We start from the raw sequence: 21,488 nt of genomic DNA, 5'->3' as shown, positions 1-21,488 counted from the left end.
TCTAAGTGCTTCATGTTTGATTGGAAATAGTAACAACTGGATAGGTTGAGATGAACAGGCAAACAACCAAAAAAAAAAAAAAAAAAAAAAAAAAAAAAAAAAGAAGAAGAAGAAATGGAAGGAAAAGAGTAAGACGGGGGGTGGGTTACATGCCGCAAGCAAAATTCCGTTTGGAGCCTCAAGGTAGTACGTACCGGGGGCAGTGCACTGAAGTGCCGAAGGGAGACCATAGGCCAATCCAGTTAAAAAGTCCGCTAAAGAACACCTAAGGCTTAGTCTTCAGGGTATCAATTATCCTGGAAATGAGAATAATCCACATGTACAGCAGTAGCCGGGCCAGAAAAGAAGGATGGGTAGGTAGTCCGCGGACCATCTTCTTCCATTGACGACAAAGAATCAACCACCTCAACCATCATGGCCAGCAATTCGCAATTTTCCACTCACCGCTGTTCTGCTTGAGAATTGGAGACGGCAATTGGACCCGACAAGACTTCCAATGGTATTGACATGATGGTGCCGGTAAGATCAAAGTGACGGTTCCAGAGATGGCGGTTGGGGGCCATCTGATTGCTGAGCCTCCTCGACTTCTTTACACTATCTACACTAGCAGCAACATGCTCGCAAAGTTGTTAGTATGTCTGGTCGACTGGAAACTGGAAAGTGCCACTCCACTCGGCAGGTAGGGTGTGATCGAGCGCGGGTTCAGTGGAGCTGCCCCTGTCATGCTGGAATAGCAGCTGGCAATAATTCCGATACCTCAGCGGCGTAAAGGCGCGGGTCCATTCATCCGGGCAGCCCCGTGCAGATGTTACCACAACGACGCACCACCAAACAACCTTCGTGTTGACGAGCAGAATCGAGGATCTTAGATTTCAAAAAAGGCACTGGGGCTTCGATAGTCCAAGAACTGACCCTATACTGTACAGGATCACCAAGATCGCAGAGAAAGATACAGTTACGGAAGGAGCATCCAGTGCAGTTTCAACATCACGGCTTGGCACACACAAAAGAAGAGGCCTCACTTCCCACACACCCACTCATACGCCATATCTCTCGATTCCCGAGGTCATACATAAGTCATACGCCACACAAGGCTACCGCTCCTCCGGAACTCAAATTCCAAGAATCATAATATCATCACAGCCGACAAGATGAGTGTCCAAGCCCCCGCCGCCGCCGCCCCCGCCGCCGCCACCGCCGGGCCCGGCTCCGGCTCCGGTTCCAGGTCTCCTCACCCAAGCCAGCTTCCCGGCCCAACCCCATCCTCCTCCGTCGTCGGCAGTTTCCTCCTCCCCTCTCCACCCTTCATCTCCGCACCTGGGCTCATCAACCTCCGCGACATCGGTGGCTACGAGATCCCATCCACCTCCGGCCGCAAAAAGATGGTTCGGAAAGGTGTAGTCTTCCGCTCCGCTGACCCCACCCAGCTCACGGACGAAGGCGTAGCCGTGATGCAAAAGCTGGGAATCACGCACGTGTACGACTTCCGGTCCAAGCTGGAGTTTGGCAAGACACCCGAGACGGAACCCAAAGAGTGGGCGGGCGCGCAGAGGTGCCATGTGCCCGTGTTTCCCGACGCGGATATGTCTCCGGAGGCGTTGGCGGTTCGGTTCCAATTGAGGAATTCTAGGTTTAGAGATTATACTGATGGGCCGGCGGTGAGTCTCTTTCTGTGTTTCCTCTTTTTTTCCTTCTGTAATTTTTTTTCCCTCTTTTTTTCTTTTGTTCCTCCCTCGTCTCTAGACGCGAAGGGATCTCGGGGGAGGAGAGTGTGTTGAGAGAGTACGGAAAGGGGGTAGGTGGTGCCATCTTGGACTATCTACTATTTCTAGGCGGGAGTCGGGGTCACCTGAAACGGTGCTTGCACTACCCGCCCCCCTTGAGGCTTGTCCCAAAGCGTGTGGGAACGCGATTCCTAGACATAAGGCAAGAGGGCACAGGGAACTTGTAGATGACACAAACCTGTCATGAAGCCATGATGAAAGCTTCTGTGAAGCACATAGGACGGATCCTCCGCTGTGCTGGCGCGTGTTGCGTCTCATCCTTCGTCGCCTGGCCATCACGTCCTCCCTTTTCATGTTGCATCATATCACTTTCCACGTTCGCTCTGTTTGCGAATACGGCTATGCGACAGCAAGCAAGGCACAATGTACGACTTTGCTTCAAGAACCTTGATGGATACGGCGTATTCTTCGATGATGCATAGTCGATTTTGCACAAACGCCCTACGAGGCCGATACAGCGCCCATGTTCTTCTTCCCTCTTTCTGCTTTTTTGTCTTTTATCTTGTTTTTGTTTCTTCTGTCTTTTTGAATCTCTTTCTGCTCTCTTTCTTCCCTTTCCCTTCTTCTTCCTTTCTTCCCTTTGCCCCCCCCCCCCGTTGCTCCTCAAAGTACCACCACTAACATAAAAAAAAAAAAACACAGGGTTTCGTCCGCGCCTACTCAACTATCCTTGCCGGTGCCGCAGACCCCCACAACACCTACGCCCCTTACCGGACCATCTTCCAGCAACTCGCCTCCTCTTCTTCCTCTTCCTCTTCCCCATCCCCCAGTCCACTCCTAGTCCACTGCAGCGCCGGCAAAGACCGCACCGGCCTCTTTGTCGCCCTTCTCCTCTCCCTTCTGCACCTACCCCCCACCATCATCGCGCACGAATACTCTTTGACCGACCTCGGCCTGGCGCACCGCAAGCCCGCCATCGTCGACCACGTGATGCTCGACCCAGCCTTTGACGGGGACCGGGCAGCGGCCGAACGAATGGTCTCCAGCCGGAAGGAGTCCATGTTGGCTACGTTGCATTACATTGATGAGGAGTATGGAGGGGCGGAGAAGTATGTGATTGAGAGGTTGGGAGTTACGAGGGAGGAAGTGGAGAGGATTAGGGAGGTTATGATTGTTGATGTGGAGGAGGGGGAGGAGCAGGGATTGGTGGATTGGAGGCGGAATGCGGAGGTTGTGGAGGAGGTTTACCGTAGATGAGGAGCAGGGGGAGGTAGTGGAAGGGCAGGGGCTCTATATGAGGACTGCACTGGGAAAGAGAAATGGCTTTCGCTGTAGGGCCGAGGCCCCTGGAGAAGTCCAAGTGTGAGAAGATGGGTTGTTGGATAGTGATCTTTGCTCAAGACTCGAGCTCAGATGATCAGGAGACATCGTATTTGTACGTTTAGTACATACATATCAGACATATGGGCATCAGAAAAGTCCAACAGAGCGTGTTGAAGTTTTCCAGCCCGCAATCTTTTCTTGGCCACTCATCATGATCACAAGCCGTGATAAGCCCTCGTTCACTTGGAATAGAAAGGCCTCCAGATAGCGTTTACGTCAAACCCGCGATATCTCTTCCTGGTCGACATATGTAAACTGCTTGAATTTCGTAAAGCCGTGAGGCATAATTTCTTCTCTTCTCTTTTCCACTTCCTTGCCTCCTTACATACCCATAGCTTTTCCCTAACCTGAAGCCCACAGTCTCGTGATACTGATCATCTACATGCAAACCAATGCTCAAACACTACCCATCAAGAAAATCGATGCAAAAACGCAAAAGCCTCCCCGCCATAGCTCGTGCTACTCCATTCCATGCCGTATGCTCTTATGCATGCAGTGTTTTTTTAGGACTGTATAGTCTCTTTTACTCCTTGATGCTCGAAGATATAACCTACGGATCAACAGTTAGTATACGATATATGGCATGTAGAAGGAAAGAGAAGGTGAAGGGAGACATACCTCCACATATCAATAACCTGAACACTTCTTTTCCAGAGCACAGGTTCTGCATGCCAGACTGCTAGAAACCAAGACAGCAGCTTCATGGAATTTACTCGGTTCATGCATCCGAGCTGTTACCGGAGTTCTCATCCTCCGTCTTTTCCGTATCCTCTTCACCTTCCTGCGCCGCAGCATCCCCATCAACGGAAGTGCCATTCTCCTCTGGCTTGGGAACCGCAGGGGCATCGGCCATCGGCCCGCCAGCATGGCCATCGCGCTCCATCATAGCCGCCAAGCGGGCCGCTCTACCTTCCTTCTTCCTGGGAACGGGAGCCCGTCCGTTCTCTTGGACGTAGAACTGCCTGAGCAAGGTGACGGCCTCATCGCGTCCCCAACCACCCTCTACCTCATAGCCTGGCTCCACATTGCCACCATCGCCATGCAGTTCAGGCTCGAAGAGAGACGTGGTGTCCTGGCCAGGTTGCTCGCCCACCGTCTCATTCTGCTTAGACTCGTCGGTTTCATCACCGGCAGGTTCAGGCTCCTGACCTTCAACTCCACCAGTGCCGATGTTCAGAGCCGAAACGGGGCGACGCTCCAAAGCGGGTCTCGCGATACCCTTGCCGTTCTGGGGCGCAGGCGACGGAGGGGCTGAAGCCATTGAGAAAGGGGAGTTCTTATGAATGCGGAAAACACCTCCAGTTCCGCCAAACTTGTCGTTGACAGCACCAAAGTAAACCTTCTTGATACGAAGTTGGCGAAGAAGCGAGGCGCACATGACGCAAGGCTCGACCGTAACGTAAAGAGTGCACTCGGAGATAACCGATCGGTCAACGCGAGGAGCAGGGTGAAGTTTTTGGCCGTAGGGGAAGAGGTGGCCGTCACGGGGGTCAACATCGCCCCAAACGCTAGGCTCATCGTGGTTGCACTGGGGTTGCGCGTTCTTAGGCTCAAGATCAGCATCACCAGAGTAAGACAGCAGAGCACAGATAGCCATGAGCTCGGCATGTCGAGTGCCGTTGCGGCTGACGTTGGTTGCGTTCATGCCCCTGGCGATTACTCGGTCCTTGTACACAAGTACGCAGCCGACTGGCGTCTCGTTGGTCTTGAGGGCGAGTCGGGCCTACAATCGAAACCAGTTAGCAACCGATGACACAGGCATGAGAGCAGTCAAGCAGCATGGAGACATACCATATCCAAAGCCTCCCTCATGAAGCCAGCGTGCATAGCTCTTTCAGCAGCCTCCTCAGGCGTCTCAAGTTCGGCCTCGAGTTGGGCTGCGCTATCAGTAAAACCCTCCTTCAGCTGACTAGTCTGCGAGAGCTCATGGTTGATAGGGACAGCGGGGGAGCGGACAACCGGGGCCCTGGGAAGCGAGTCGACGATATTCCAACCGACACTAGTGCTAGGGCCATGGCCATGAAAGACGCTGGTCTTGAGGTGTTGCCGAGGTTCGGCATCGTTGGCACCATCAGCGGCTGCGGCAGGTGCAGTGTTGTTATCCTGGGCGGTGTTATCCAATGGCTGCTGAGTTGCCAAAACCCGATCGCCGGAACCGACGACACCGGTTGCGGCGACAGCAGCGGCGTCAGTCGCAATGCTTAGACGTTCCAAATCTCCGGTGAGATTGTTCTCAGAATCGGCAGAGGCGGTGACGGTAGAGCCGGCCTTGACAGGGGCCGCATTCTCCTTTGCAGGGGCAACTAGGGGCAAGGCGGGAAGGATGTTGGGAACGGGGATCTTTTTGAGCGGCTGCTGTTCTGGTGCCAGCGTGGCCGTGGCCGGTGACGTGCGGGCCATGTCGGGTTCCGTGTCGGGCAGCTTCGAGCTGTTTGCTTGTTCGGGCGTAAGCGACAAGAAGGACGCTTGCGGAAGAGCGTTAAGATTGGTAGCAGAGGCGTCTTCGGATTGATTCTTGAATTGCGATTGATATGTGGTTGCGGGAGTGGCAGTGACAGAATCCTGATCTTGGATGTCAAGCTGATGTGAAGGTTGTTGCTGTTGTTGTTGAAATTGCCCAAGCTCGGGACGCGGGTGTTCTTGTTGCTCTTCTCCGGCGGCGGTTTGCTGAGGTGGGGGCCCCTCAAGCAGAGGGATGTTAAAGTTGCTTGAGAACAAACTAAAGGCCGGTCGGAGAGTATGGTCGAGGAGAAAGATGGTGAGGGTCTGGAAGAAAGCGGAAATGCGCTGGCCAGTGGCCGCGACCGCGTCCAGGAAAGTATATGCCATCCTGGAAGGTGGAAGCAGCAATCGCTAGACAGCAACTGCAGTCGCAATCGTCCTTTCTTTCCGTTTTTATGCCTTGCAGTGAGGTTTCTGTAGCAAACCACTTTCTTGACGACGATGGCTTGACCAGAGAAAACCAAGGTGCAAGCTGCTTCTTCCTTTTCAGCCTGAACCCTTCCAACAGTAGGTATTGACACGCGCAGTTTACTTTAGTCTTTCCTTCCTTCCTTCCTTCCTTTTTGTCTTTTCCAAAGCCCGCCACTTGCCGACACTGCAGTTTCTTGCACGTCTTGCAAATTTTCTCTCGATATGATTTCCACCACACCTTCTATTCGTTCCTCTCCGTGATATTGATGTCTAAGCGTTAAGGATAAAGGGGCAGGTAATTTGTTGAATACCAAGTGACGCCAACGAGCTGGTGACACTCAGTCAAACTTGATGCGCAAAGAACGACAAGTTTGCCTCAACAGCAGCACGAATCGAACTGCTTCTTTGCAACAAATGACAAGCTGCCACCCTGCTCTGACGGTTGTGCTTGAGGATCGGTGAATGGATGCTCTTGTTGGAAATGGAGCAACTTGCTCAATCGATGTTGCTTGGGTGCGTCACTGGTTGCTGGTGATAATGCTGGCGCAGCAATTGGAAGGAGCGACCTGGAATCTTGGATGAACGAATAAACACCTTGAGGATTCTCGGGAGCAAAACCCTTTCAAACTCTCCAACTCCCGTCGGTCAACCCCAATCCAATATTGCGGTTCCGGGTCCGCACTCTGTTACGCTGCCGTGTGTCTGTGTCCCGTCTTGGGTTTGTGTGTGAGGCCAACGATGGGAACTTTGGACGAGTGACTTTTTCTTTCCGTCCCGTTGCGGGAGTGTATGTCTGTCTAGTATGTATGTAAACGGCGAACTGCGGCCACCAACAGAACAGAACAGAACAGAACAGCTCCGTTCAGTAGTTGTGAGGTGTCGCCAATAACACTCTGCAAGCGTTTGGTGTTGTTAGTTTTGTCGTGCGCTCATTCATGAAGAGAAAAAAAAATGAATTCAAAAGAGAGTAACAGGGAACGGAGAGGACAAGGATTGGTGAGTGAGAGCTTTTCGAGTTTCGAGAAAAAAAAAAGGCCCACTCTGACCGGATGTGGGCGTATCTAACCTCTACCTCTGCTCACTCTTACTCCATCCAAAGAAAACCATCTTCAATGTTCACTGTAGGAACACGTCTATTGCTCAATTTAGACTTGAGGACGGAAAGCAAAGAGAAGCAGCAGAACAAAAGCGAACAAATGGGGACCTACATTGACTTCAATTTCCGTCTCGACCTCGCTCAGGAAGGGTCGATATGGTACCGCTCGTAAAGATCGGTAGACGTTACCGCGCTTATACGCCACAAAGCGCTGCCAAATGACAATGGATGGATATTGACAGCGGCAGAAAAAGTATAAAAAGAACGTTTTGAAACCAAACAGACACAACTTCAAGTCGAAAGTGGCCACGACGGGGCCAACATCAAACTTGTGTTGCCGTTGTCCATGTTGTACCTTCTTTGCGACTTTGCATGTGCTGCAGACTTTTGTTGGGCTAGACCTTGAATGGAAGGGCGAACTGGCTCCACTTTCGTCTGGTGTAATGTTTTGCATAATTGCATGTCTGTGCGGCGCTTTGCACTAACAATTTCATTGCAACCCAATCCTTATCAGCTTATCAGCGACTACCGGCTGGCCAAACAAAGTCAGGACAAACACATAAACGTGGACTCCAGAAAACGATGTCATCGGCAAATAGACAAGACACCCACCAGTTAGTAGGTGCGTAAACACCTTTTGAGGACAATGGAAGACTATAAGGACAAACGAATAGAACAAAAGAAAGATGAATATGCGAATCCGTCTTAGCGTTTACGGCACTGTCATCGAGTTGGCGGTTTGGCCCGGCTGCAGTTATTCTGTCGTGGACGAGCCACAGCAAGTTCGACGTCACAAACAAGACCACAGATCCAAACACCTACAGCAATGTGAAGTTGATCAAGACCATATTTTACACTTCACCATACGAAGGGGACAGCAGAGTATAATTTACGACGGCCTCCAAAGGAGACCGACTTGTGTATTGATGAATCGACTGATGACTGAGCAAGTCACACCAGATCGAGGAGAGTAAGAGCCAACACTGCCACTGCCCAGTACCTTTGCGACATAAACCCATGAAAATAGAGCCCGAGTTATCTCTACCTAGCAAGTCCTCTTCCCCTCTCATCCCGCCCTGTCTGAGTTGCTGTCACATCACCAGTCCAACATCATCAACCCAAGTCAACTCGCTTCGCAAGCCATCATGAAAAAGCATCACCGTCCTCTCTCTCTCTCTCGACAGAATAAAGAAAAGAGAACGACAACATGTCTCAAGCTCAGAAAAAAAAGAACTTTCTGGGGTATCGTGGTAAATTCGCAAACGCTGCACACCGCTAGACAACTGAAAAACAAACTGAATCATATGCTTTGCATGCCATGAAAGGAACCCGACAATTGTCAACAATCAAATCAGATGGGATCACACCAGTCTTTTTCTCCAACTCCAGCCTTAGCCGAGGTGATTTAGATCATGATCGATCGTGATCTAGACACCATCCGGACAAAGGACGAATTACCCGCAACAAGCGCTTTGGCTTGTCGGGAAACTGAGGAGCCGAAGAGTCCTTGGACTGAGGCATGACTTGTGGTGTGGGTGTCGGGATCGACTGGCCATCGGAATGATGATTGTAACCAAAGTGAGAACAAGGACATGCTCGCAATGAACAGAGTGTTAAGGGGGTCGAAATGACCGCCCCAGTTGTCGTTGATGTGGCTGCAGCATGTCCGCAAAGCAGTTACCACGAGACAAGAGACGAGACCAAGCACGACTAGCGGGAAGAAGGAGGATTGAGAGGAAGATGATGCGGAGGTAGTGTAGCTGGAAAGCTTTGCTCCAATCTTTGTGAATCCTTCTCCGTCGCCGCTTTCTCGTCGGCCTGGCAAGATGGTGGTGGTTGTGGAAGACTGTGACGAGGCCGTCGTTGTTGTCCCCAAGCGGGTCGAGTTGGAGGCAGAACTGTGGCAAATGCCGCTGCTGACATCTCGGGATGTTGTCGAGAGGTCTACCGGGAGACCAGCAAATCCTTGCTTCTGTCCTTGATGGACAGAGCTCTTGTAGTTGACTGGTGACTTCAACCTTGCAGACGTCTCCACCGTCGCGGCGCGAGATTGTTGTTCAGCAGGCGATGCGTGTTGGGTAGTGGCACCGGCGTTCACCGATTCACCGGCATTCACAAACTGCAATGCAATCGGTGAACGCCGGTGTAGATCCGTTCGGCCGACGTTCATCACAGATCTGTCGATGTTATGAGGTGCATGTCGAACATTCAGCGCCGTCAACGTGTCGCTCGTAACGTTGGAGACAGGAGAAGCTGGAATACGTAGCGTTCCTGAGCCAATTGTTACAGATTGCTGATCAGAACTTTGTGGGATTACCCTGCTCTCATTACCTGATGCATGTTGGTGATAGCGCTGTTGTTCTTGTTGTTGTTCCACAGTCAGTTGACCGGGGGTTTGTACAGCTGGCGATACGTTGCTCGAGGGCGGTAGGTCTTCACTTCCAGGGAGTCCGCCGTATACCTCAAGTGGCCGTCGTTGGTGACTTGGTATCACTCCGGATACGGATGGTGAAGATGAACTGGATCGTGACTCAGTCCTGTGGGCAACGACGCTGGCATCGCCAAAGTATTGCTGATCGGCGTATCCAAAGTCGAAAGGTGCATTGGACTGTTGCTGGCCAAGGCCGAGGAGCTCCTCGTCGAGAGAGAAGTCGGCAGGTGGTGAGTAGAGATTGAAGTCAACAAACTCGGTACCATGCGGAACGCCCGGGTTTAGGTAGGGCAGAGCCGGAGCGGCCGTCGCAACCACCGGTTCGATGGCAATTGCCGGTGAAGGGCGAGTGTGTACCGGGGTCTCTGGAGTGAATACCTGCGACGGAGAGGCGGCCGATGAGGAGCTGGTGCTCTGGTAGAAGAGCTCCTGGGAAGGAGTGAACTGATCAAAGGCGCCAGGAGTAAAGTCGGGGAAGACATCCTGGTCGAAGTTGAGGTACCGGTTCCAGAAGTTATCATCGACCGTCTCGATTCCTTCAACAGAGGGCATGACGAATGTGGCAGCATCGAAGTTCTCCAAGTGGTTGACGACGAGCAACTCGGGAGTGGTCTCAACAACAACTGGAGCAGGCGGCGGTGCTTCCGCTGTCTCTTTCCTTTGCTTCTTGGTGGGCTTCGACTCGGTCGCAGCGGGAGATGTGTGCGAGGCAGCCCGCTTTTTGTGGCTGGGATCACAACGGACCTTCCTCTTCCGGCACGCATCACAGGCCTTGATGATGCGCATGAGGTGAGCATGGTCCCTCTGCTCCTTGGTCTTGCATCCCCGGGAGGCTGAGTTGGTAACATCTCGGCCATCCTTGGTCATGATCCGCATGCCGGGGTGGTTGGCAAAGTCGACGACGTGCTGTCGACCACTAGGAGAAGTTGACTTCTTGGTGGTGGAGGTCGAAGAGCGGGCCTTTGCTATCCTGGTAGCGTCGTCAAAGGCGGCTGGGGAAGTGAAAGAGGCCGGGGACTGGGTCCATGCGCTCGAGTCGGAAATGACTGGGGAGACGTTGAAGCTAGATGCGTAGCCAGAGTCAACGAACTGCGAAGAGCTGGCTGAAGAAGCGATGCTGGCGGAGGTAAAGGAGGTCGAGGGGACGGGGTAGAACTTGAAGTTGAACCCGGTGCGCTGCGAGTAGCTGAGGAAGTCCATGGAGATGTGGGCACGCTTGTCCTTGATGGATGCAGGGCCCGGGATGAAGGCGTTGATCATGTCGTCGAGCTCAGGAGTGCCCATGGCAGGGAGCCAGGTGAGGGCCTCGCCAAGGTTGGCCTGGCAGACCGAGAAGCCCTCCATGAAGGCGTTGGCCGAATTGGTTCGAGATATGCCAGCCATTGGAGCCAGAGTCTCAGGGGTCTCGGGGATAAATTGCTGGAGACAAAGTGTTGAGGTTGAGGTAAGCAAAGTCTCGTGACTGCGCCTGGGTGGGCCAGATCAATTGGCTATCTCTTGGTGATGGTTCTATAATGAGAATATGTGCCGGAGCTTCTGAAAAGTTCGAATGCTGCGGCTGAAACAAGGTTGTTGTTGGCTAAGCGATACCGATGGGTTTGCTTGCTTGTCGTGGGTGTGGTAACTTGAGATTGGTGGGGTACCGGCAGGGCAGTAGGGTGATCTCCGTGTTGCTTGACGACGACGGGGGATGCTCCTCGACTGCTGCGACGACTGCCTCGTGGTTTGTCCACCAAGGTGGTTAACACGGCTTGCTTGGACACTTGTTGAGTGTCGAAGGACGAAGGGGGGATGTCCGTCAGGGGCACCTGTGGTTGGGAAGCCGGAGTGACTGTGTGATCTCAATTCGATGGAAAAAGGAGGAAAAGAGAAGAGCAAAAAAGAGTCGGCCGATGGGAGTCATCCCCGATATTTCAACAATGCGCAAAGCAGCGGACGGAATCTTTGACCAGTGGTTCATTAGACATGCGAGCGGGCGCAGCGAAGACAGTGGGAGCTTGCATAACAAAACTAGCCAATCACTGCAAGGCCAGCCGGCGTGCCTCTTTGGTCTTAGTACAGTTTGGCCAGCTACTTCTTGGTCTTCTTTTTTTTGTGTGTAGGTCTGACCCGCATCGCAGCTGCGTCCAACATACGACCCAACCTTGTTAGTAGCTAAAGGCCTACCTATCTTCCAATATTGAAGGTCTTGAAGCTGACGGAGAGAGGAATCAGTTGGAGAATACCCATAAGAGGCTTCTGTGGCGTCACAAACCCTTGCCATTATCCTATGTCGCTTTAGACGGAGGACAATTCTCTCTTGAAAGGGTAACAAGTCAACTCATAGTGGAAGTGCCAAACTGACAAACAAACCAGCATTGTTGTGTGAGATAACGGTTCTCGCCCGTTGAAGAGTTTTGAAGCGAGGGCTCTTGAGGTTCGAGAAAAGGCCACTATGTAGAGGATGTCCAAGAGTACATGTGCCAATTGGATCTGGTAGTGATGGACTGCTGACCATATGTTGAACATCAATGTCAATCAAGTCCGGCCACACCATGTCTACAAAATATTCCAGCGGCCAGTGTTTCATCGACCCAGCCTGCATGGTCGGACACGGCGAGCAATTCTAGGTGGGTGCGACGCTTGCTTGCTCCACTCGAAGCAACCCTTCAAAAGTTGGGAGAGGGCTGGCAACTCGGCGCCTTGCAGACTTCCGGCATTGGCGTTTCTTGTTCGTCGCATTCGTCAGTGCGTGTTGTACATAGCACACGGCAGCCTGTTGGCCTCAAGGTATGTGTGCCTAGATCATGTGGGTTCAACGAGATATGCATATGCGTATGAGTCAATTGAACCCTTGATTCCAAGTGGAAGGTAGTACATATGTAGCCGACGCAACACAGAGAACTAATTGATGTCCTGGCTGCCTTTTTTTTCACAAAGTGTCGTGCCTGTTGACAAGCCCGTTTCCATCTCACTTTGAGAGCCCGAAACCCGCAACAGGGAAGCCATTCCCGCATCGGTCGGCTCGTTCGAAAGTGGGTAAGGTGGGGAGCGGCGCCAAGCCAGGCTTTGCTCCAAGTCTTCTTTCATTGCGCTTCGTTGATTGGCCATTTACCCAGGCTTGCACATGCTGGGTTCTTTTCGGGCAAGGGTCCCCCAGAGCACTGCAGCGTGAGCATCCTTCCTCTTTCGATTCTCCAAACATCAACGGTGACAACAATTGCTCGTCCATTCGCTCGGGTACGGTTCAGTTAGACAAAACAGAAAAGCTTGAATCGATGACTCTGCAACCTTCCCGCCCATTGACGCTGTCTGCAAATCGCATCAATGCGACCCCGTGGGATATCGGAATCGGGAAGTGGGCTGTGTCTGACCCCATTCGCGATTGCTGGTGGTGGCTGTGTGTGACTCTTCAACACCTCAAACCCAGCAAGGAACAAGACGAAAACCTCGAGGGGGGGAGGGGGCTCGTAACCATCAATTGATAACAGCGAACTAGCAACCACTGCTAATTACCGACCATCACCTTACAATTAACAGCCTTGTCCGGTTGGTGTCCAGTATCGTCCACCTACCATGTAGATGTGTGTGGGAATAGTGGCACTTGCTGTCCTATCGGGACAACATCGCCCGTGAGGCTGTTAGTCCCATTCATAGTTGGAACTTGGAAACGAGGAGCGAACACGCGGGGCTAGCCAGTGGTCTCCAGCTAGGATGTAGAATAGTATAGGCTAGCTGGATTATCTAATTCTCTCATGTCCTGCCTGGACAGTATATAAAATTCCATGTCCCCTTCGAAACCATCCTCATCATGTTATCAGAATCAGCGTAAGCTCGGCTGCTCGAACCAGTGGCTCGTTATGTAAATTAAGCCACATGTTATTGACTACATTAGCTTAATTCATCAATCGGCAAGGTCCGACGCAAAACAACAAAGCCCATGAACCAGAACGACGACATCCCTTGCTGAGCTGCTGCTCCCTGAAGCATGTACTAAGAGTGAGGCTGCAGGACATGGAACGAGCCTTGATAAAATCAAGGAGTTGAAAGACCAGTGGCAAACCCCGAATAAATGATGATGGAGCGAGACATCAACAATTGGAAACACAACCGCGATAGAACCAGACGGCGAACCGAATCTTAGAGGCACAAGGGAAAGAAAAAAAAAAAAAAAAAAAAAGATCAGGGTCTTGAGTCGGGAGAAGAAGAGGTTCCGCCTTCCTTTGACCACTCATTATGCAATCAAATACATCGGTAACAGACTTGTAACTCCCTCCACAGCAACAACCTCTTGGACAAATTGAGATCCAGATCTCACAATCCACATCCCCAACACCCCAACGGCAATACGCACAACCGGCACGAACGGTATGTGCCCATGCCGCCTCATTGACCCAACATATCGCAAAGTCCCTTCTGCAATCCGCTCAATCATAGACGATGAAGAGGAGGCGGTGGTGGGATTCATGTCTGAAAAGCCCAAAGGAAGTAGAAGCAGCAGGATGAGAAAGTGCACCAATGCAAGGCAGAAGTTGAGCTTGGGATTTATAAGATCCAACGAGATTTCAGCTGATACAGAAATCAGGAAAACTGTCGTTGGGAAGGCGCGGCATTTCGCGAATGAGAATGGCTTTTTGGGAAAGTAGTAGTGGTGGTGGTAGTAGTGGTGGTCGAGGCGAGGTATTGTTGGGTGGTCCTCCTTTGTGGGAGAGATCGAGTTCTTGTTGTGGTGAGCACGAGCAAGATCGAGTTTTGGGGTTGTATGGTGGGCTTGGTGAGCAGAGGCGTGTTCAGACCGTGGTATTGGTGCTGTTCCAAAAGTCCGATTACTCATGGAGCCGGCATAGCTGCTGCCGTAGATACCGTAAGAGTTGGATCCGTAAGAGTTGGATACATGAGAGTTGGGTCCGGAAGAGTTGGATCCGACAAACGATGGAGGGCCCAGCAGTCCGTTTCCGAAGCCTTGCCCCGTGGTTATCGTCGATGTGCCAGCCGTCAAACTGGGAGCAGGGGACATCATGGTACCGTAATACCATGTGTCCAACAGGCCAGAGGCATTGCAGACGAAGTGAAAGCTGTTTTGGCATTTTGTGCATCTCGAAGCGAAAGGCCCTTCGAAATAGCCGCAGCACGTACATCTACGTACTATCTTCTCGTTGACGAAGGGCTCGTGCTGAGTCCTGTAATGATCCAGAAAAGAAATGTGGTTTGGAAAGCGTGCGTGGCATTGATACGATTCGCTATCGGTGCGCGTAACTGCCCATGGATCGACGGCCCCTCGTTTGCATTCCCAGATGAGGTTGTTGGTGGCAGAGTTGCTGATGAGTAAGCCAAGAGGTTTGTCAACATCTCCAACAGAACAAGCTGACGAGGACAGCATCGGAGAAACGGGATCAGAGTTGAGGAATGAATCATCAAAGCCAAGAGGGGTAGAGTATGCTGGGCTATAGGTTGGGCTATAGGATGGATTAACGCTGATCTGGGCGTCTTCGCGTGAAAGGAATAAACGCTCCCTGGAAGTATTGACCAGTGTTGATGGGCTTTCGAGCACGATGTCGTCGGGTAGATGGTCGTGGTGATTGACGATCGGCTGGTTAGGGCAACCAGAGGTGTGGCTACCAACTCCGAAAAGTTCGTTTGGACACTGAACTGGGGAATATGGCCCCGGCGAACTGATGGGAACCTGGGGCCTTGGTGACATTGGGGCTAATGGATGTCTTGACTGTTTGGATGCCTGGTAGTTTGCCTCGAGCTCGGTGTCATCAAAATGTGTGCACTGACGGTTTCACAAACAAGAGTCAGCCATTCTATGCTATCAACTACGGGCTTGTTTGGTGGAGTGGACAACATACTTTGACTTTACGTGTGCGACATTCTCCGCAAGCACCAACGTACGTCCGAATAAATGCCGTTCTAAGTCTCTGGGGTTCTTCCAAAGGTTTGGTACGATGACCACGCCTCTTGCGCCCGCTGTCCTCGACTCCTCCATCCGAGCCTTGTGTTGACGCTGGGCCAGTACTGCCGATTGAACCAGTACGCGATCTATGTCGTCTAATATGGGGTGATGGGATCTCGAGGTAGGGACTGTCACTGATGCCGTTCTGTCTTCCCCGTTCGCGCTGCTGCAGGGCCTCTCTGAAGTGCCCTGGACGTTTGAATTCTTCCTCGACATCCCGCATCTGGTTGTAGGCCCTTTGAGCTTGTGGGCTCTGGTGTGGTTTTCGTGATCCCTCAGCGCCCTGATCAGGCTTGGTTGAACCGCCCCTGAACATGACGCTGATGGGTTATAGCTTGATTTTTTTGCAGCTGCTGAGACGGGTTGAGAAAGAAATGATGAGAACAAGGGTTGACGATAGAATCGGTCTGCTGAGCGGAAGGCCGAAGACTTGGTATAGATAGGTGGGGGGATGAAGGAGATGTGAGTGTACAAGGCTGCGACACGCAAGTGTCCTACGCCTGGTGCTGTTTCGTGTAAAGAGTAGAGAGGAACAGACTTGAAGGCAACAAGCCACGGGGAAAAGAGAATATGGTTTCAAGACCGAATCAACGATAAAGAAAAATAGGGAGGGTCTTTTTCAATGAAAAAAGCAAGCAAACAGAAAGGTTGAGGAAAACTAGTTCAACAGAAGGATAAGTATGTGCCTCTTCAACTTTTTTGGGAACCCTTTCCGGTGAGAGTACGTACGGTACACAAAAAACCAGGGGGCTAGGCACACCCTCAGGCAGACATTAGCAGCCTGTTGTCTGTCGAAAGTGCGCGCGACTGCGACAAACACAAGTGAATTGAACAAAGATGATTCCTAGCAATGGAAGTTGGGGAATAAGAAGCGTGGAAGAGACGTTTACTTTGAATTCTCGTCATGGGACAGCGTCCATTCATATTATAGTCGTTTGTCGATACCTCGAATTGTGTGCAGCTTCGAGCCTCATCCTGCCCCTTTGGAATATGGGCCGCCCTTCCAATTGGCGCATAATGGTCTCCTGCGCCTCTTTCCACTTGGCAAGAGGCTTTACCATCCATATTTGTCTTCAATGGTCAGTAAAGCGCGCACCAAACAAGGCCAGGTCGTCCCTGACAAGATTGTTGAGGCCTTTGCCGAATGGTCGTAGAAATAAACCGCCGCGAAGGCTGTGGCCTCAAGACCTCATCAAATTTGTCATGGACGAGGTCAGTGAACATCACGGAAGTGAGACCAAAAGACAATTTCCAACTCTGGATAATTTTTTCTGGTACAACGACAGAATTTGACAAGTCCATGCCTGGATTGCACATAAGCTATTTACCGGGCAAGCTGAGCACGGAACAGCTTCGTGGCTGTTCATGTTTACCCCTCATATGATGATTGCCCCCGTTGTATGCCTTAAAGCGTTGACCGGCTGAGCCCTACAAAATAGACGTCCCTTGGTCCCTCATGTCAAGCAAATATCCGTCGGGTAAAACAGACCGTTCAGTGAGACATTTTCCGATCGTTCATGGAACAAGTCGGCTTGATGTACAAATCGGTGTGAGGTGTATGTGGCGGGAGTTGGCAAGGTAGTAAGGAAATACTTTACCTCCAAGCTCAGCTGTGGGGGTCGTCCGGCTCCTTTTCGATGGTCAAGCTGTCGTCGTACCCGGGCTCGAGGAGTAGGTACGGGTATGTTTGCCGTTGGTCTTTAGTATTGTCAGATGAACGCCATCGCCGCCTTTGTGCGTTGAATGTGCGGATACCAGAGCGTGAGGCAGGAGAAGGTCGAGAGAAGTAAGCTCGCCCCACGTTCCAATCGACTCCCAATTATCCTCTGCCAAGAGGTTACAATAAGGTGTCACCTGGACGTCTTGGTGATGTCGTGAGCCCTGTTCCTGAATACCGGATCCTTCCGGGTACCTGGAGATGGAAACGCGTCATTGGCAACCTTGAGAACAACCTACACAATGGTGCTTTTCACGTCGGTGCTTCGCTGCATAGATAGTTGACTGGTCCTCGTATTGCTCGCATAGGTGCCCTTTTTCTGGGGTAGGACATGCGTCGTCGGCTGCATTGCTTAGTTATTATAGGAGTGCCCGTTCAGGTACCGGCGACCAATTATAGAGGCCCTAACTACAATCTCAACCACCTTTTGACGCACAATGAAAAGGTCAACTGGGATGCATATGTTGTCTTGTGACTTTGTACGATTTCGAGGGAAGCCACATAAAAAAAAATAAGAGAGAAAAATCAATATTGCAGCGGGCAGGTCCTTCTTCCTCACTGTTGAAATGATACTGCTGTGCCAATCGGCGATAATGATCCATTCCTAGGCACAGTCGACGTCGACCAACTGGGCTTTCTGCGTCTTGAAGGGTGGAAGCATGTAGAGAGCTTGGATTATGGTGGTGCGGCTTGGTACAATGGAGCTTTGCTTGATGCTAGCTTCACGCCAGAGGTAATGGCGGCAATTGTCTTTTCAAACCGGTCGCCCCGTTTCCAATAGGTCATGTGCCTCTCTGCTCCACGGGCCGCCTGCTCGAGCAGAAGTGAAGCCGGGAAAGGTCATCTTCCGCTTTGGCCGTTCTTCAGCACCGGATCCAATGGTCTCATGCCGTGATAGTTCACGGTTTCGTGGAACTACACGCTCTGGAGCGGGCTCAGCCGGAAGAATGGATTGCGGTACCTGGCCTGCTGCATGAGACTTTAGTGCTGCCTTGCGACCTCTTGTAGCTGGATTTACGATCCGCGCTGTAGCAACAGAGGTGGATGAATTGTCAACGGGCGACATTGTCTTTACAGAACCATCTAGTGGAACCGGAACACTGACGGCAATGTCAATTTGGCGTTTGTCCTTCACACGACTCTCGTGTGAAGATGACATTGCCGTTTCGCCCTTTGCTCGGAATTCCTTAGTTCCTGATCCATCATCACAGCCTGCCTGATCTGGCATAGGCAATGGAGGTTCCTTAATCTTTTGCGCCAGCTGTAGTTTGTGCTTGCGGACTGTGGCCGATGCCGCATTATCGGCCGGAACGTTGCCACTTGTTTTGTTGGCAACGTTTGAGGTGTGGCCGGTTAGTAGATTGCCAGGCGCTTGGTTATCCGTGAATAGTGCCGAGGGGCCGTCTCCAGGAGTGACGTTGTTGCTGTCACTACTCGTAACCACAAGAGAGGTCTTCTCAGAAAGCCCGTTGGGTTGTTGTAGGGAAGCGGGATCAACCAAGTCTTTTAAACCAGGGAGTGGTAACATCAATTCGGGCTTCTCAGTGCGTCCTGCGTTATCTTCTGCCACTGTTACCTTTGGGCTGTGGGGCGTAATGTCATCTTTCGTGTTGCTGCTATGCAAAGTTGAGCTTTCCTCAGCCACTAAACAAGACTCTCCTGGGATATGACCAGGGACTGGTTCGGCTTGTTTGTGTATGTTGATGACTGGAGAGCTAGAAGGAACGAACCCAATCACCTCTCTGCTCTTGATGCTTTTCCTGGCGAGCTTGGCTAAGCGTGGACCAACAGGCACTTGGGGTAGCTCCTCATCAGTACTTTCTGCAGCCGATTTGGGCTCGTTGGTTTTGCTCTCATCACTAGACACGGGCGAGGTTGGTATTCGTGTGGTTCTACGCCTTCGTGGGTATCTTGATATCTCTTCGTCTTCTTTTCCGCTGTCCACTTCGATGTGTGCTTTCCCCTTGGGTTCAGGAGGTTCAAAGCTCTTTTTGGCTTTGACTTCCTTTGGCTGAGCATCCTCTTTGCTCTGGGCAGCGTGAGAGTGGTGGGATCTCAAAGTGTAGTCGGAGTCGCTCACTAAAGTTTGGCCTTCTTGCTGATTCCTATTCTTTGCTGGGCTTGCCTGTGAATTCGTAGCGGCGACAGCGGCTGACTCGCCTTGATCTTGGTTTGCGACGGGTCGGTCCCTGTGAGACTCCGAGAGGAGTCCAGGTCGTCCACTATCTCGCGATTTGTTTTTTTGTGGCAAAATGGTGTCGATGACAGGCATCGGGAAAGCGAAGGGGTCATCGTCTGAGTCGTCGGGAACACTCTGTTGATAAACCGCAAATTTGTTGTTTGTTGTACGCGTCTCCATGGGCTCGACTGCAACCTGGTTACTGGGGCTTTTGGCTGGACGTTGGGCTCTCTTCGGTTTCTCTGACAGTACTAATAAACCACGCTTTTGTCGTGATTTGATCTTTAGCTCCGCCATTGGTTCATCTTGAGTTGTCACCGGGTCTGATTCATTCTGTGGATTTTGTCGAGCTCCCTTGTCGGTAACGAACTTGTTCACGGACGTAGTCTTTTTGCGTTTGTTGTCATGTATCTCCCCTGCAACAGGAGCGGCACGTTTCGAGCTACCCCCAATAACTGATCTGGGAGGTGGAGAGGCATCACTGCGCTGCTTACGGCTATCTTCATTTTCATTGCCGCCGCCGTCGTCGTCGTCGCCGTCCAGGAAGATGGTCTGTTTGTCCTTCTTCGAATATGTCAAACGAGAGCGCACAGAGGTTGCATTCGTGTTGTTGTTTAGCGATGCAGAGCCCTTTCCGATGCTCGATAGCAATGTACCCTTTCCTTTGGCAATTTGCAGGGACTTGGAACTGTATGCTGCTTCACTCGTAGTGGGTCCAGTAACGAAACTGGAACGTCCATAAGGGCGGGTATTGCTGTCCTCTGTGTGATGTCTCTGGTCGTCACGATTTGACGACGTCTCCCAAACAGGATCACTGTGGTCCTCTTGTGACACGAACAAACCCTCTTCAGGTGGTGCCGCTGGTGCGGGTCTCGGTCGTGACATGTTATCAAGTCTGAGAGCCGTCATGCGGTTAGGACGCATGGTATGAGTCGTTCGAGTGGGCGCATCACTTTCATCTTGCTGCCGAGGGCCAGCCTCCTGTGGCGGAGAAGGTTCCCGTCTAGTCTGCACTTTGGCTACCACAGGGCGCCGCAGTGGTGCCGAGCTCGCAGGTGCCCCGGACAAGGTCAGGGACGCGCCGAACAAACTCTGTGCATAGCCCATCTTGCTGGGAGGTGTGTCTTCATACCGTCTCCTCTTTGACGGCCTAGAGCTGTCAGCCCCATCATTGGATCCACCGATGTCGTGTCGTTGTTCAAAAGGTGATTCGTCTGGTACGAGAGCGCGACCGTGATGGCCTGTCGGGGTGCCAAGAAGCTGGTTTAGAGGCCGGTGTCGAAGTTGGAAGTGATCCTGTTGAGCATTATTCCTCGGTGTGACTCGGAGGGGTGTATGCGCGGGAGTAGGACGGGCTGGCCGTGATGCTATCAGCGCCTGGCGGTGCTCCTTCTCTTTCGCCCGTTTGTCTATCAATTCCGAGAGATCTTGTTGCTGACGTGCCACACATTCGGCAACTTGGACGATGACGCCGCCCCGTTCCAGCTCAATTTCTTCCCCCTCGTCAAAGTCCCAGTCACGGCGCCAGTGCATATCACCAACATAATGTCCGCGGTCATCGTAGACCATGACGCGCCTGTTGAAGGTGTGGTACTTGAGGCGGCCGTCCTGCCACCTCTTTTGCTTCCTTTTCAAGTCGTGAGTGAAAAGGCAGAGGAACTCAAGCACCTCGGCAGTGCTGCTTGTCTCGTTAGCCCCAGCATCCGAGCGCCCGGAGGACACGACCGATGCCATGGTGGCTGACGATGGGCATGTCGCAAGGGAACGACCGTCTTATTGTCCCGCTATCGACTGTGTTTGGCAGTCGTCGATGTGGTGGCGGATAGCCCGACTGTCATGCATTCGTCGCAAAATAACCAGGTCCTCTTCGGGGCCCTGGAGGCAGACGTCGTCTACACTATCCTCTGGTATCCTAAATTTCCACAGGGGCAACTGAACGCAGCCAGGTGGACGCGACGACGGGTCGCTTCAGCAAAGGAAGGCGCGTTCAATCGCGCAGTCAGGTGACCACAATGTGGTGAAGTGCTGCAAATCACCCGCCCGCGTTGCCAAGAACAAGTCTGGCATCCCCCTGTTTCGCGCCATGGCAGTGACGCTACGCTGGCAGCAG

General features: G+C 52.0%; 5 protein-coding genes across 5 annotated transcripts; 1 reads left to right on the top strand and 4 right to left on the bottom strand.

Moving 5' to 3' along the window:
• The first annotated feature begins 801 nt into the window (after positions 1 to 801).
• Positions 802 to 3,235, top strand: B0T23DRAFT_192079 (protein-tyrosine phosphatase-like protein). Its single transcript, XM_062833234.1, has 2 exons — positions 802 to 1,658; positions 2,427 to 3,235. The coding sequence occupies exons 1-2, from the start codon at positions 1,152 to 1,154 to the stop codon at positions 2,979 to 2,981; spliced, it is 1,062 nt and encodes a 353-aa protein (XP_062690781.1). The 5' UTR covers positions 802 to 1,151; the 3' UTR covers positions 2,982 to 3,235.
• Positions 3,236 to 3,825: 590 nt separating this feature from the next.
• Positions 3,826 to 5,936, bottom strand: B0T23DRAFT_320596 (uncharacterized protein; the record flags this gene model as incomplete). Its single annotated transcript, XM_062835181.1, has 2 exons — positions 3,826 to 4,830; positions 4,899 to 5,936. 2 exons carry the CDS (start codon positions 5,934 to 5,936, stop codon positions 3,826 to 3,828), a joined length of 2,043 nt encoding a protein of 680 aa, XP_062690780.1.
• A 2,417-nt stretch (positions 5,937 to 8,353) lies between these two features.
• Positions 8,354 to 11,137, bottom strand: B0T23DRAFT_192010 (uncharacterized protein). Its single transcript, XM_062833233.1, has one exon. The coding sequence runs from the start codon at positions 10,928 to 10,930 to the stop codon at positions 8,522 to 8,524; it is 2,409 nt and encodes an 802-aa protein (XP_062690779.1). The 5' UTR covers positions 10,931 to 11,137; the 3' UTR covers positions 8,354 to 8,521.
• Positions 11,138 to 13,760: 2,623 nt separating this feature from the next.
• On the bottom strand, positions 13,761 to 15,798 carry B0T23DRAFT_397636 (uncharacterized protein; the record flags this gene model as incomplete). The annotated part of the gene is made up of 2 exons (XM_062838304.1): positions 13,761 to 15,302; positions 15,379 to 15,798. 2 exons carry the CDS (start codon positions 15,796 to 15,798, stop codon positions 13,761 to 13,763), a joined length of 1,962 nt encoding a protein of 653 aa, XP_062690778.1.
• A 2,155-nt stretch (positions 15,799 to 17,953) lies between these two features.
• Positions 17,954 to 21,112, bottom strand: B0T23DRAFT_430574 (uncharacterized protein; the record flags this gene model as incomplete). The annotated part of the gene is made up of 1 exon (XM_062840257.1): positions 17,954 to 21,112. One exon carries the CDS (start codon positions 21,110 to 21,112, stop codon positions 17,954 to 17,956), a length of 3,159 nt encoding a protein of 1,052 aa, XP_062690777.1.
• Between the last annotated feature and the right edge of the window lie 376 nt (positions 21,113 to 21,488).

The sequence above is a fragment of the Neurospora hispaniola genome (genome assembly GCF_033458365.1).
Source record: "Neurospora hispaniola strain FGSC 10403 chromosome Unknown B0T23scaffold_6, whole genome shotgun sequence".
Classification (NCBI taxonomy): Eukaryota; Fungi; Ascomycota; class Sordariomycetes; order Sordariales; family Sordariaceae; genus Neurospora; species Neurospora hispaniola.
This window is presented reverse-complemented; position numbering and strand designations above follow the sequence as displayed.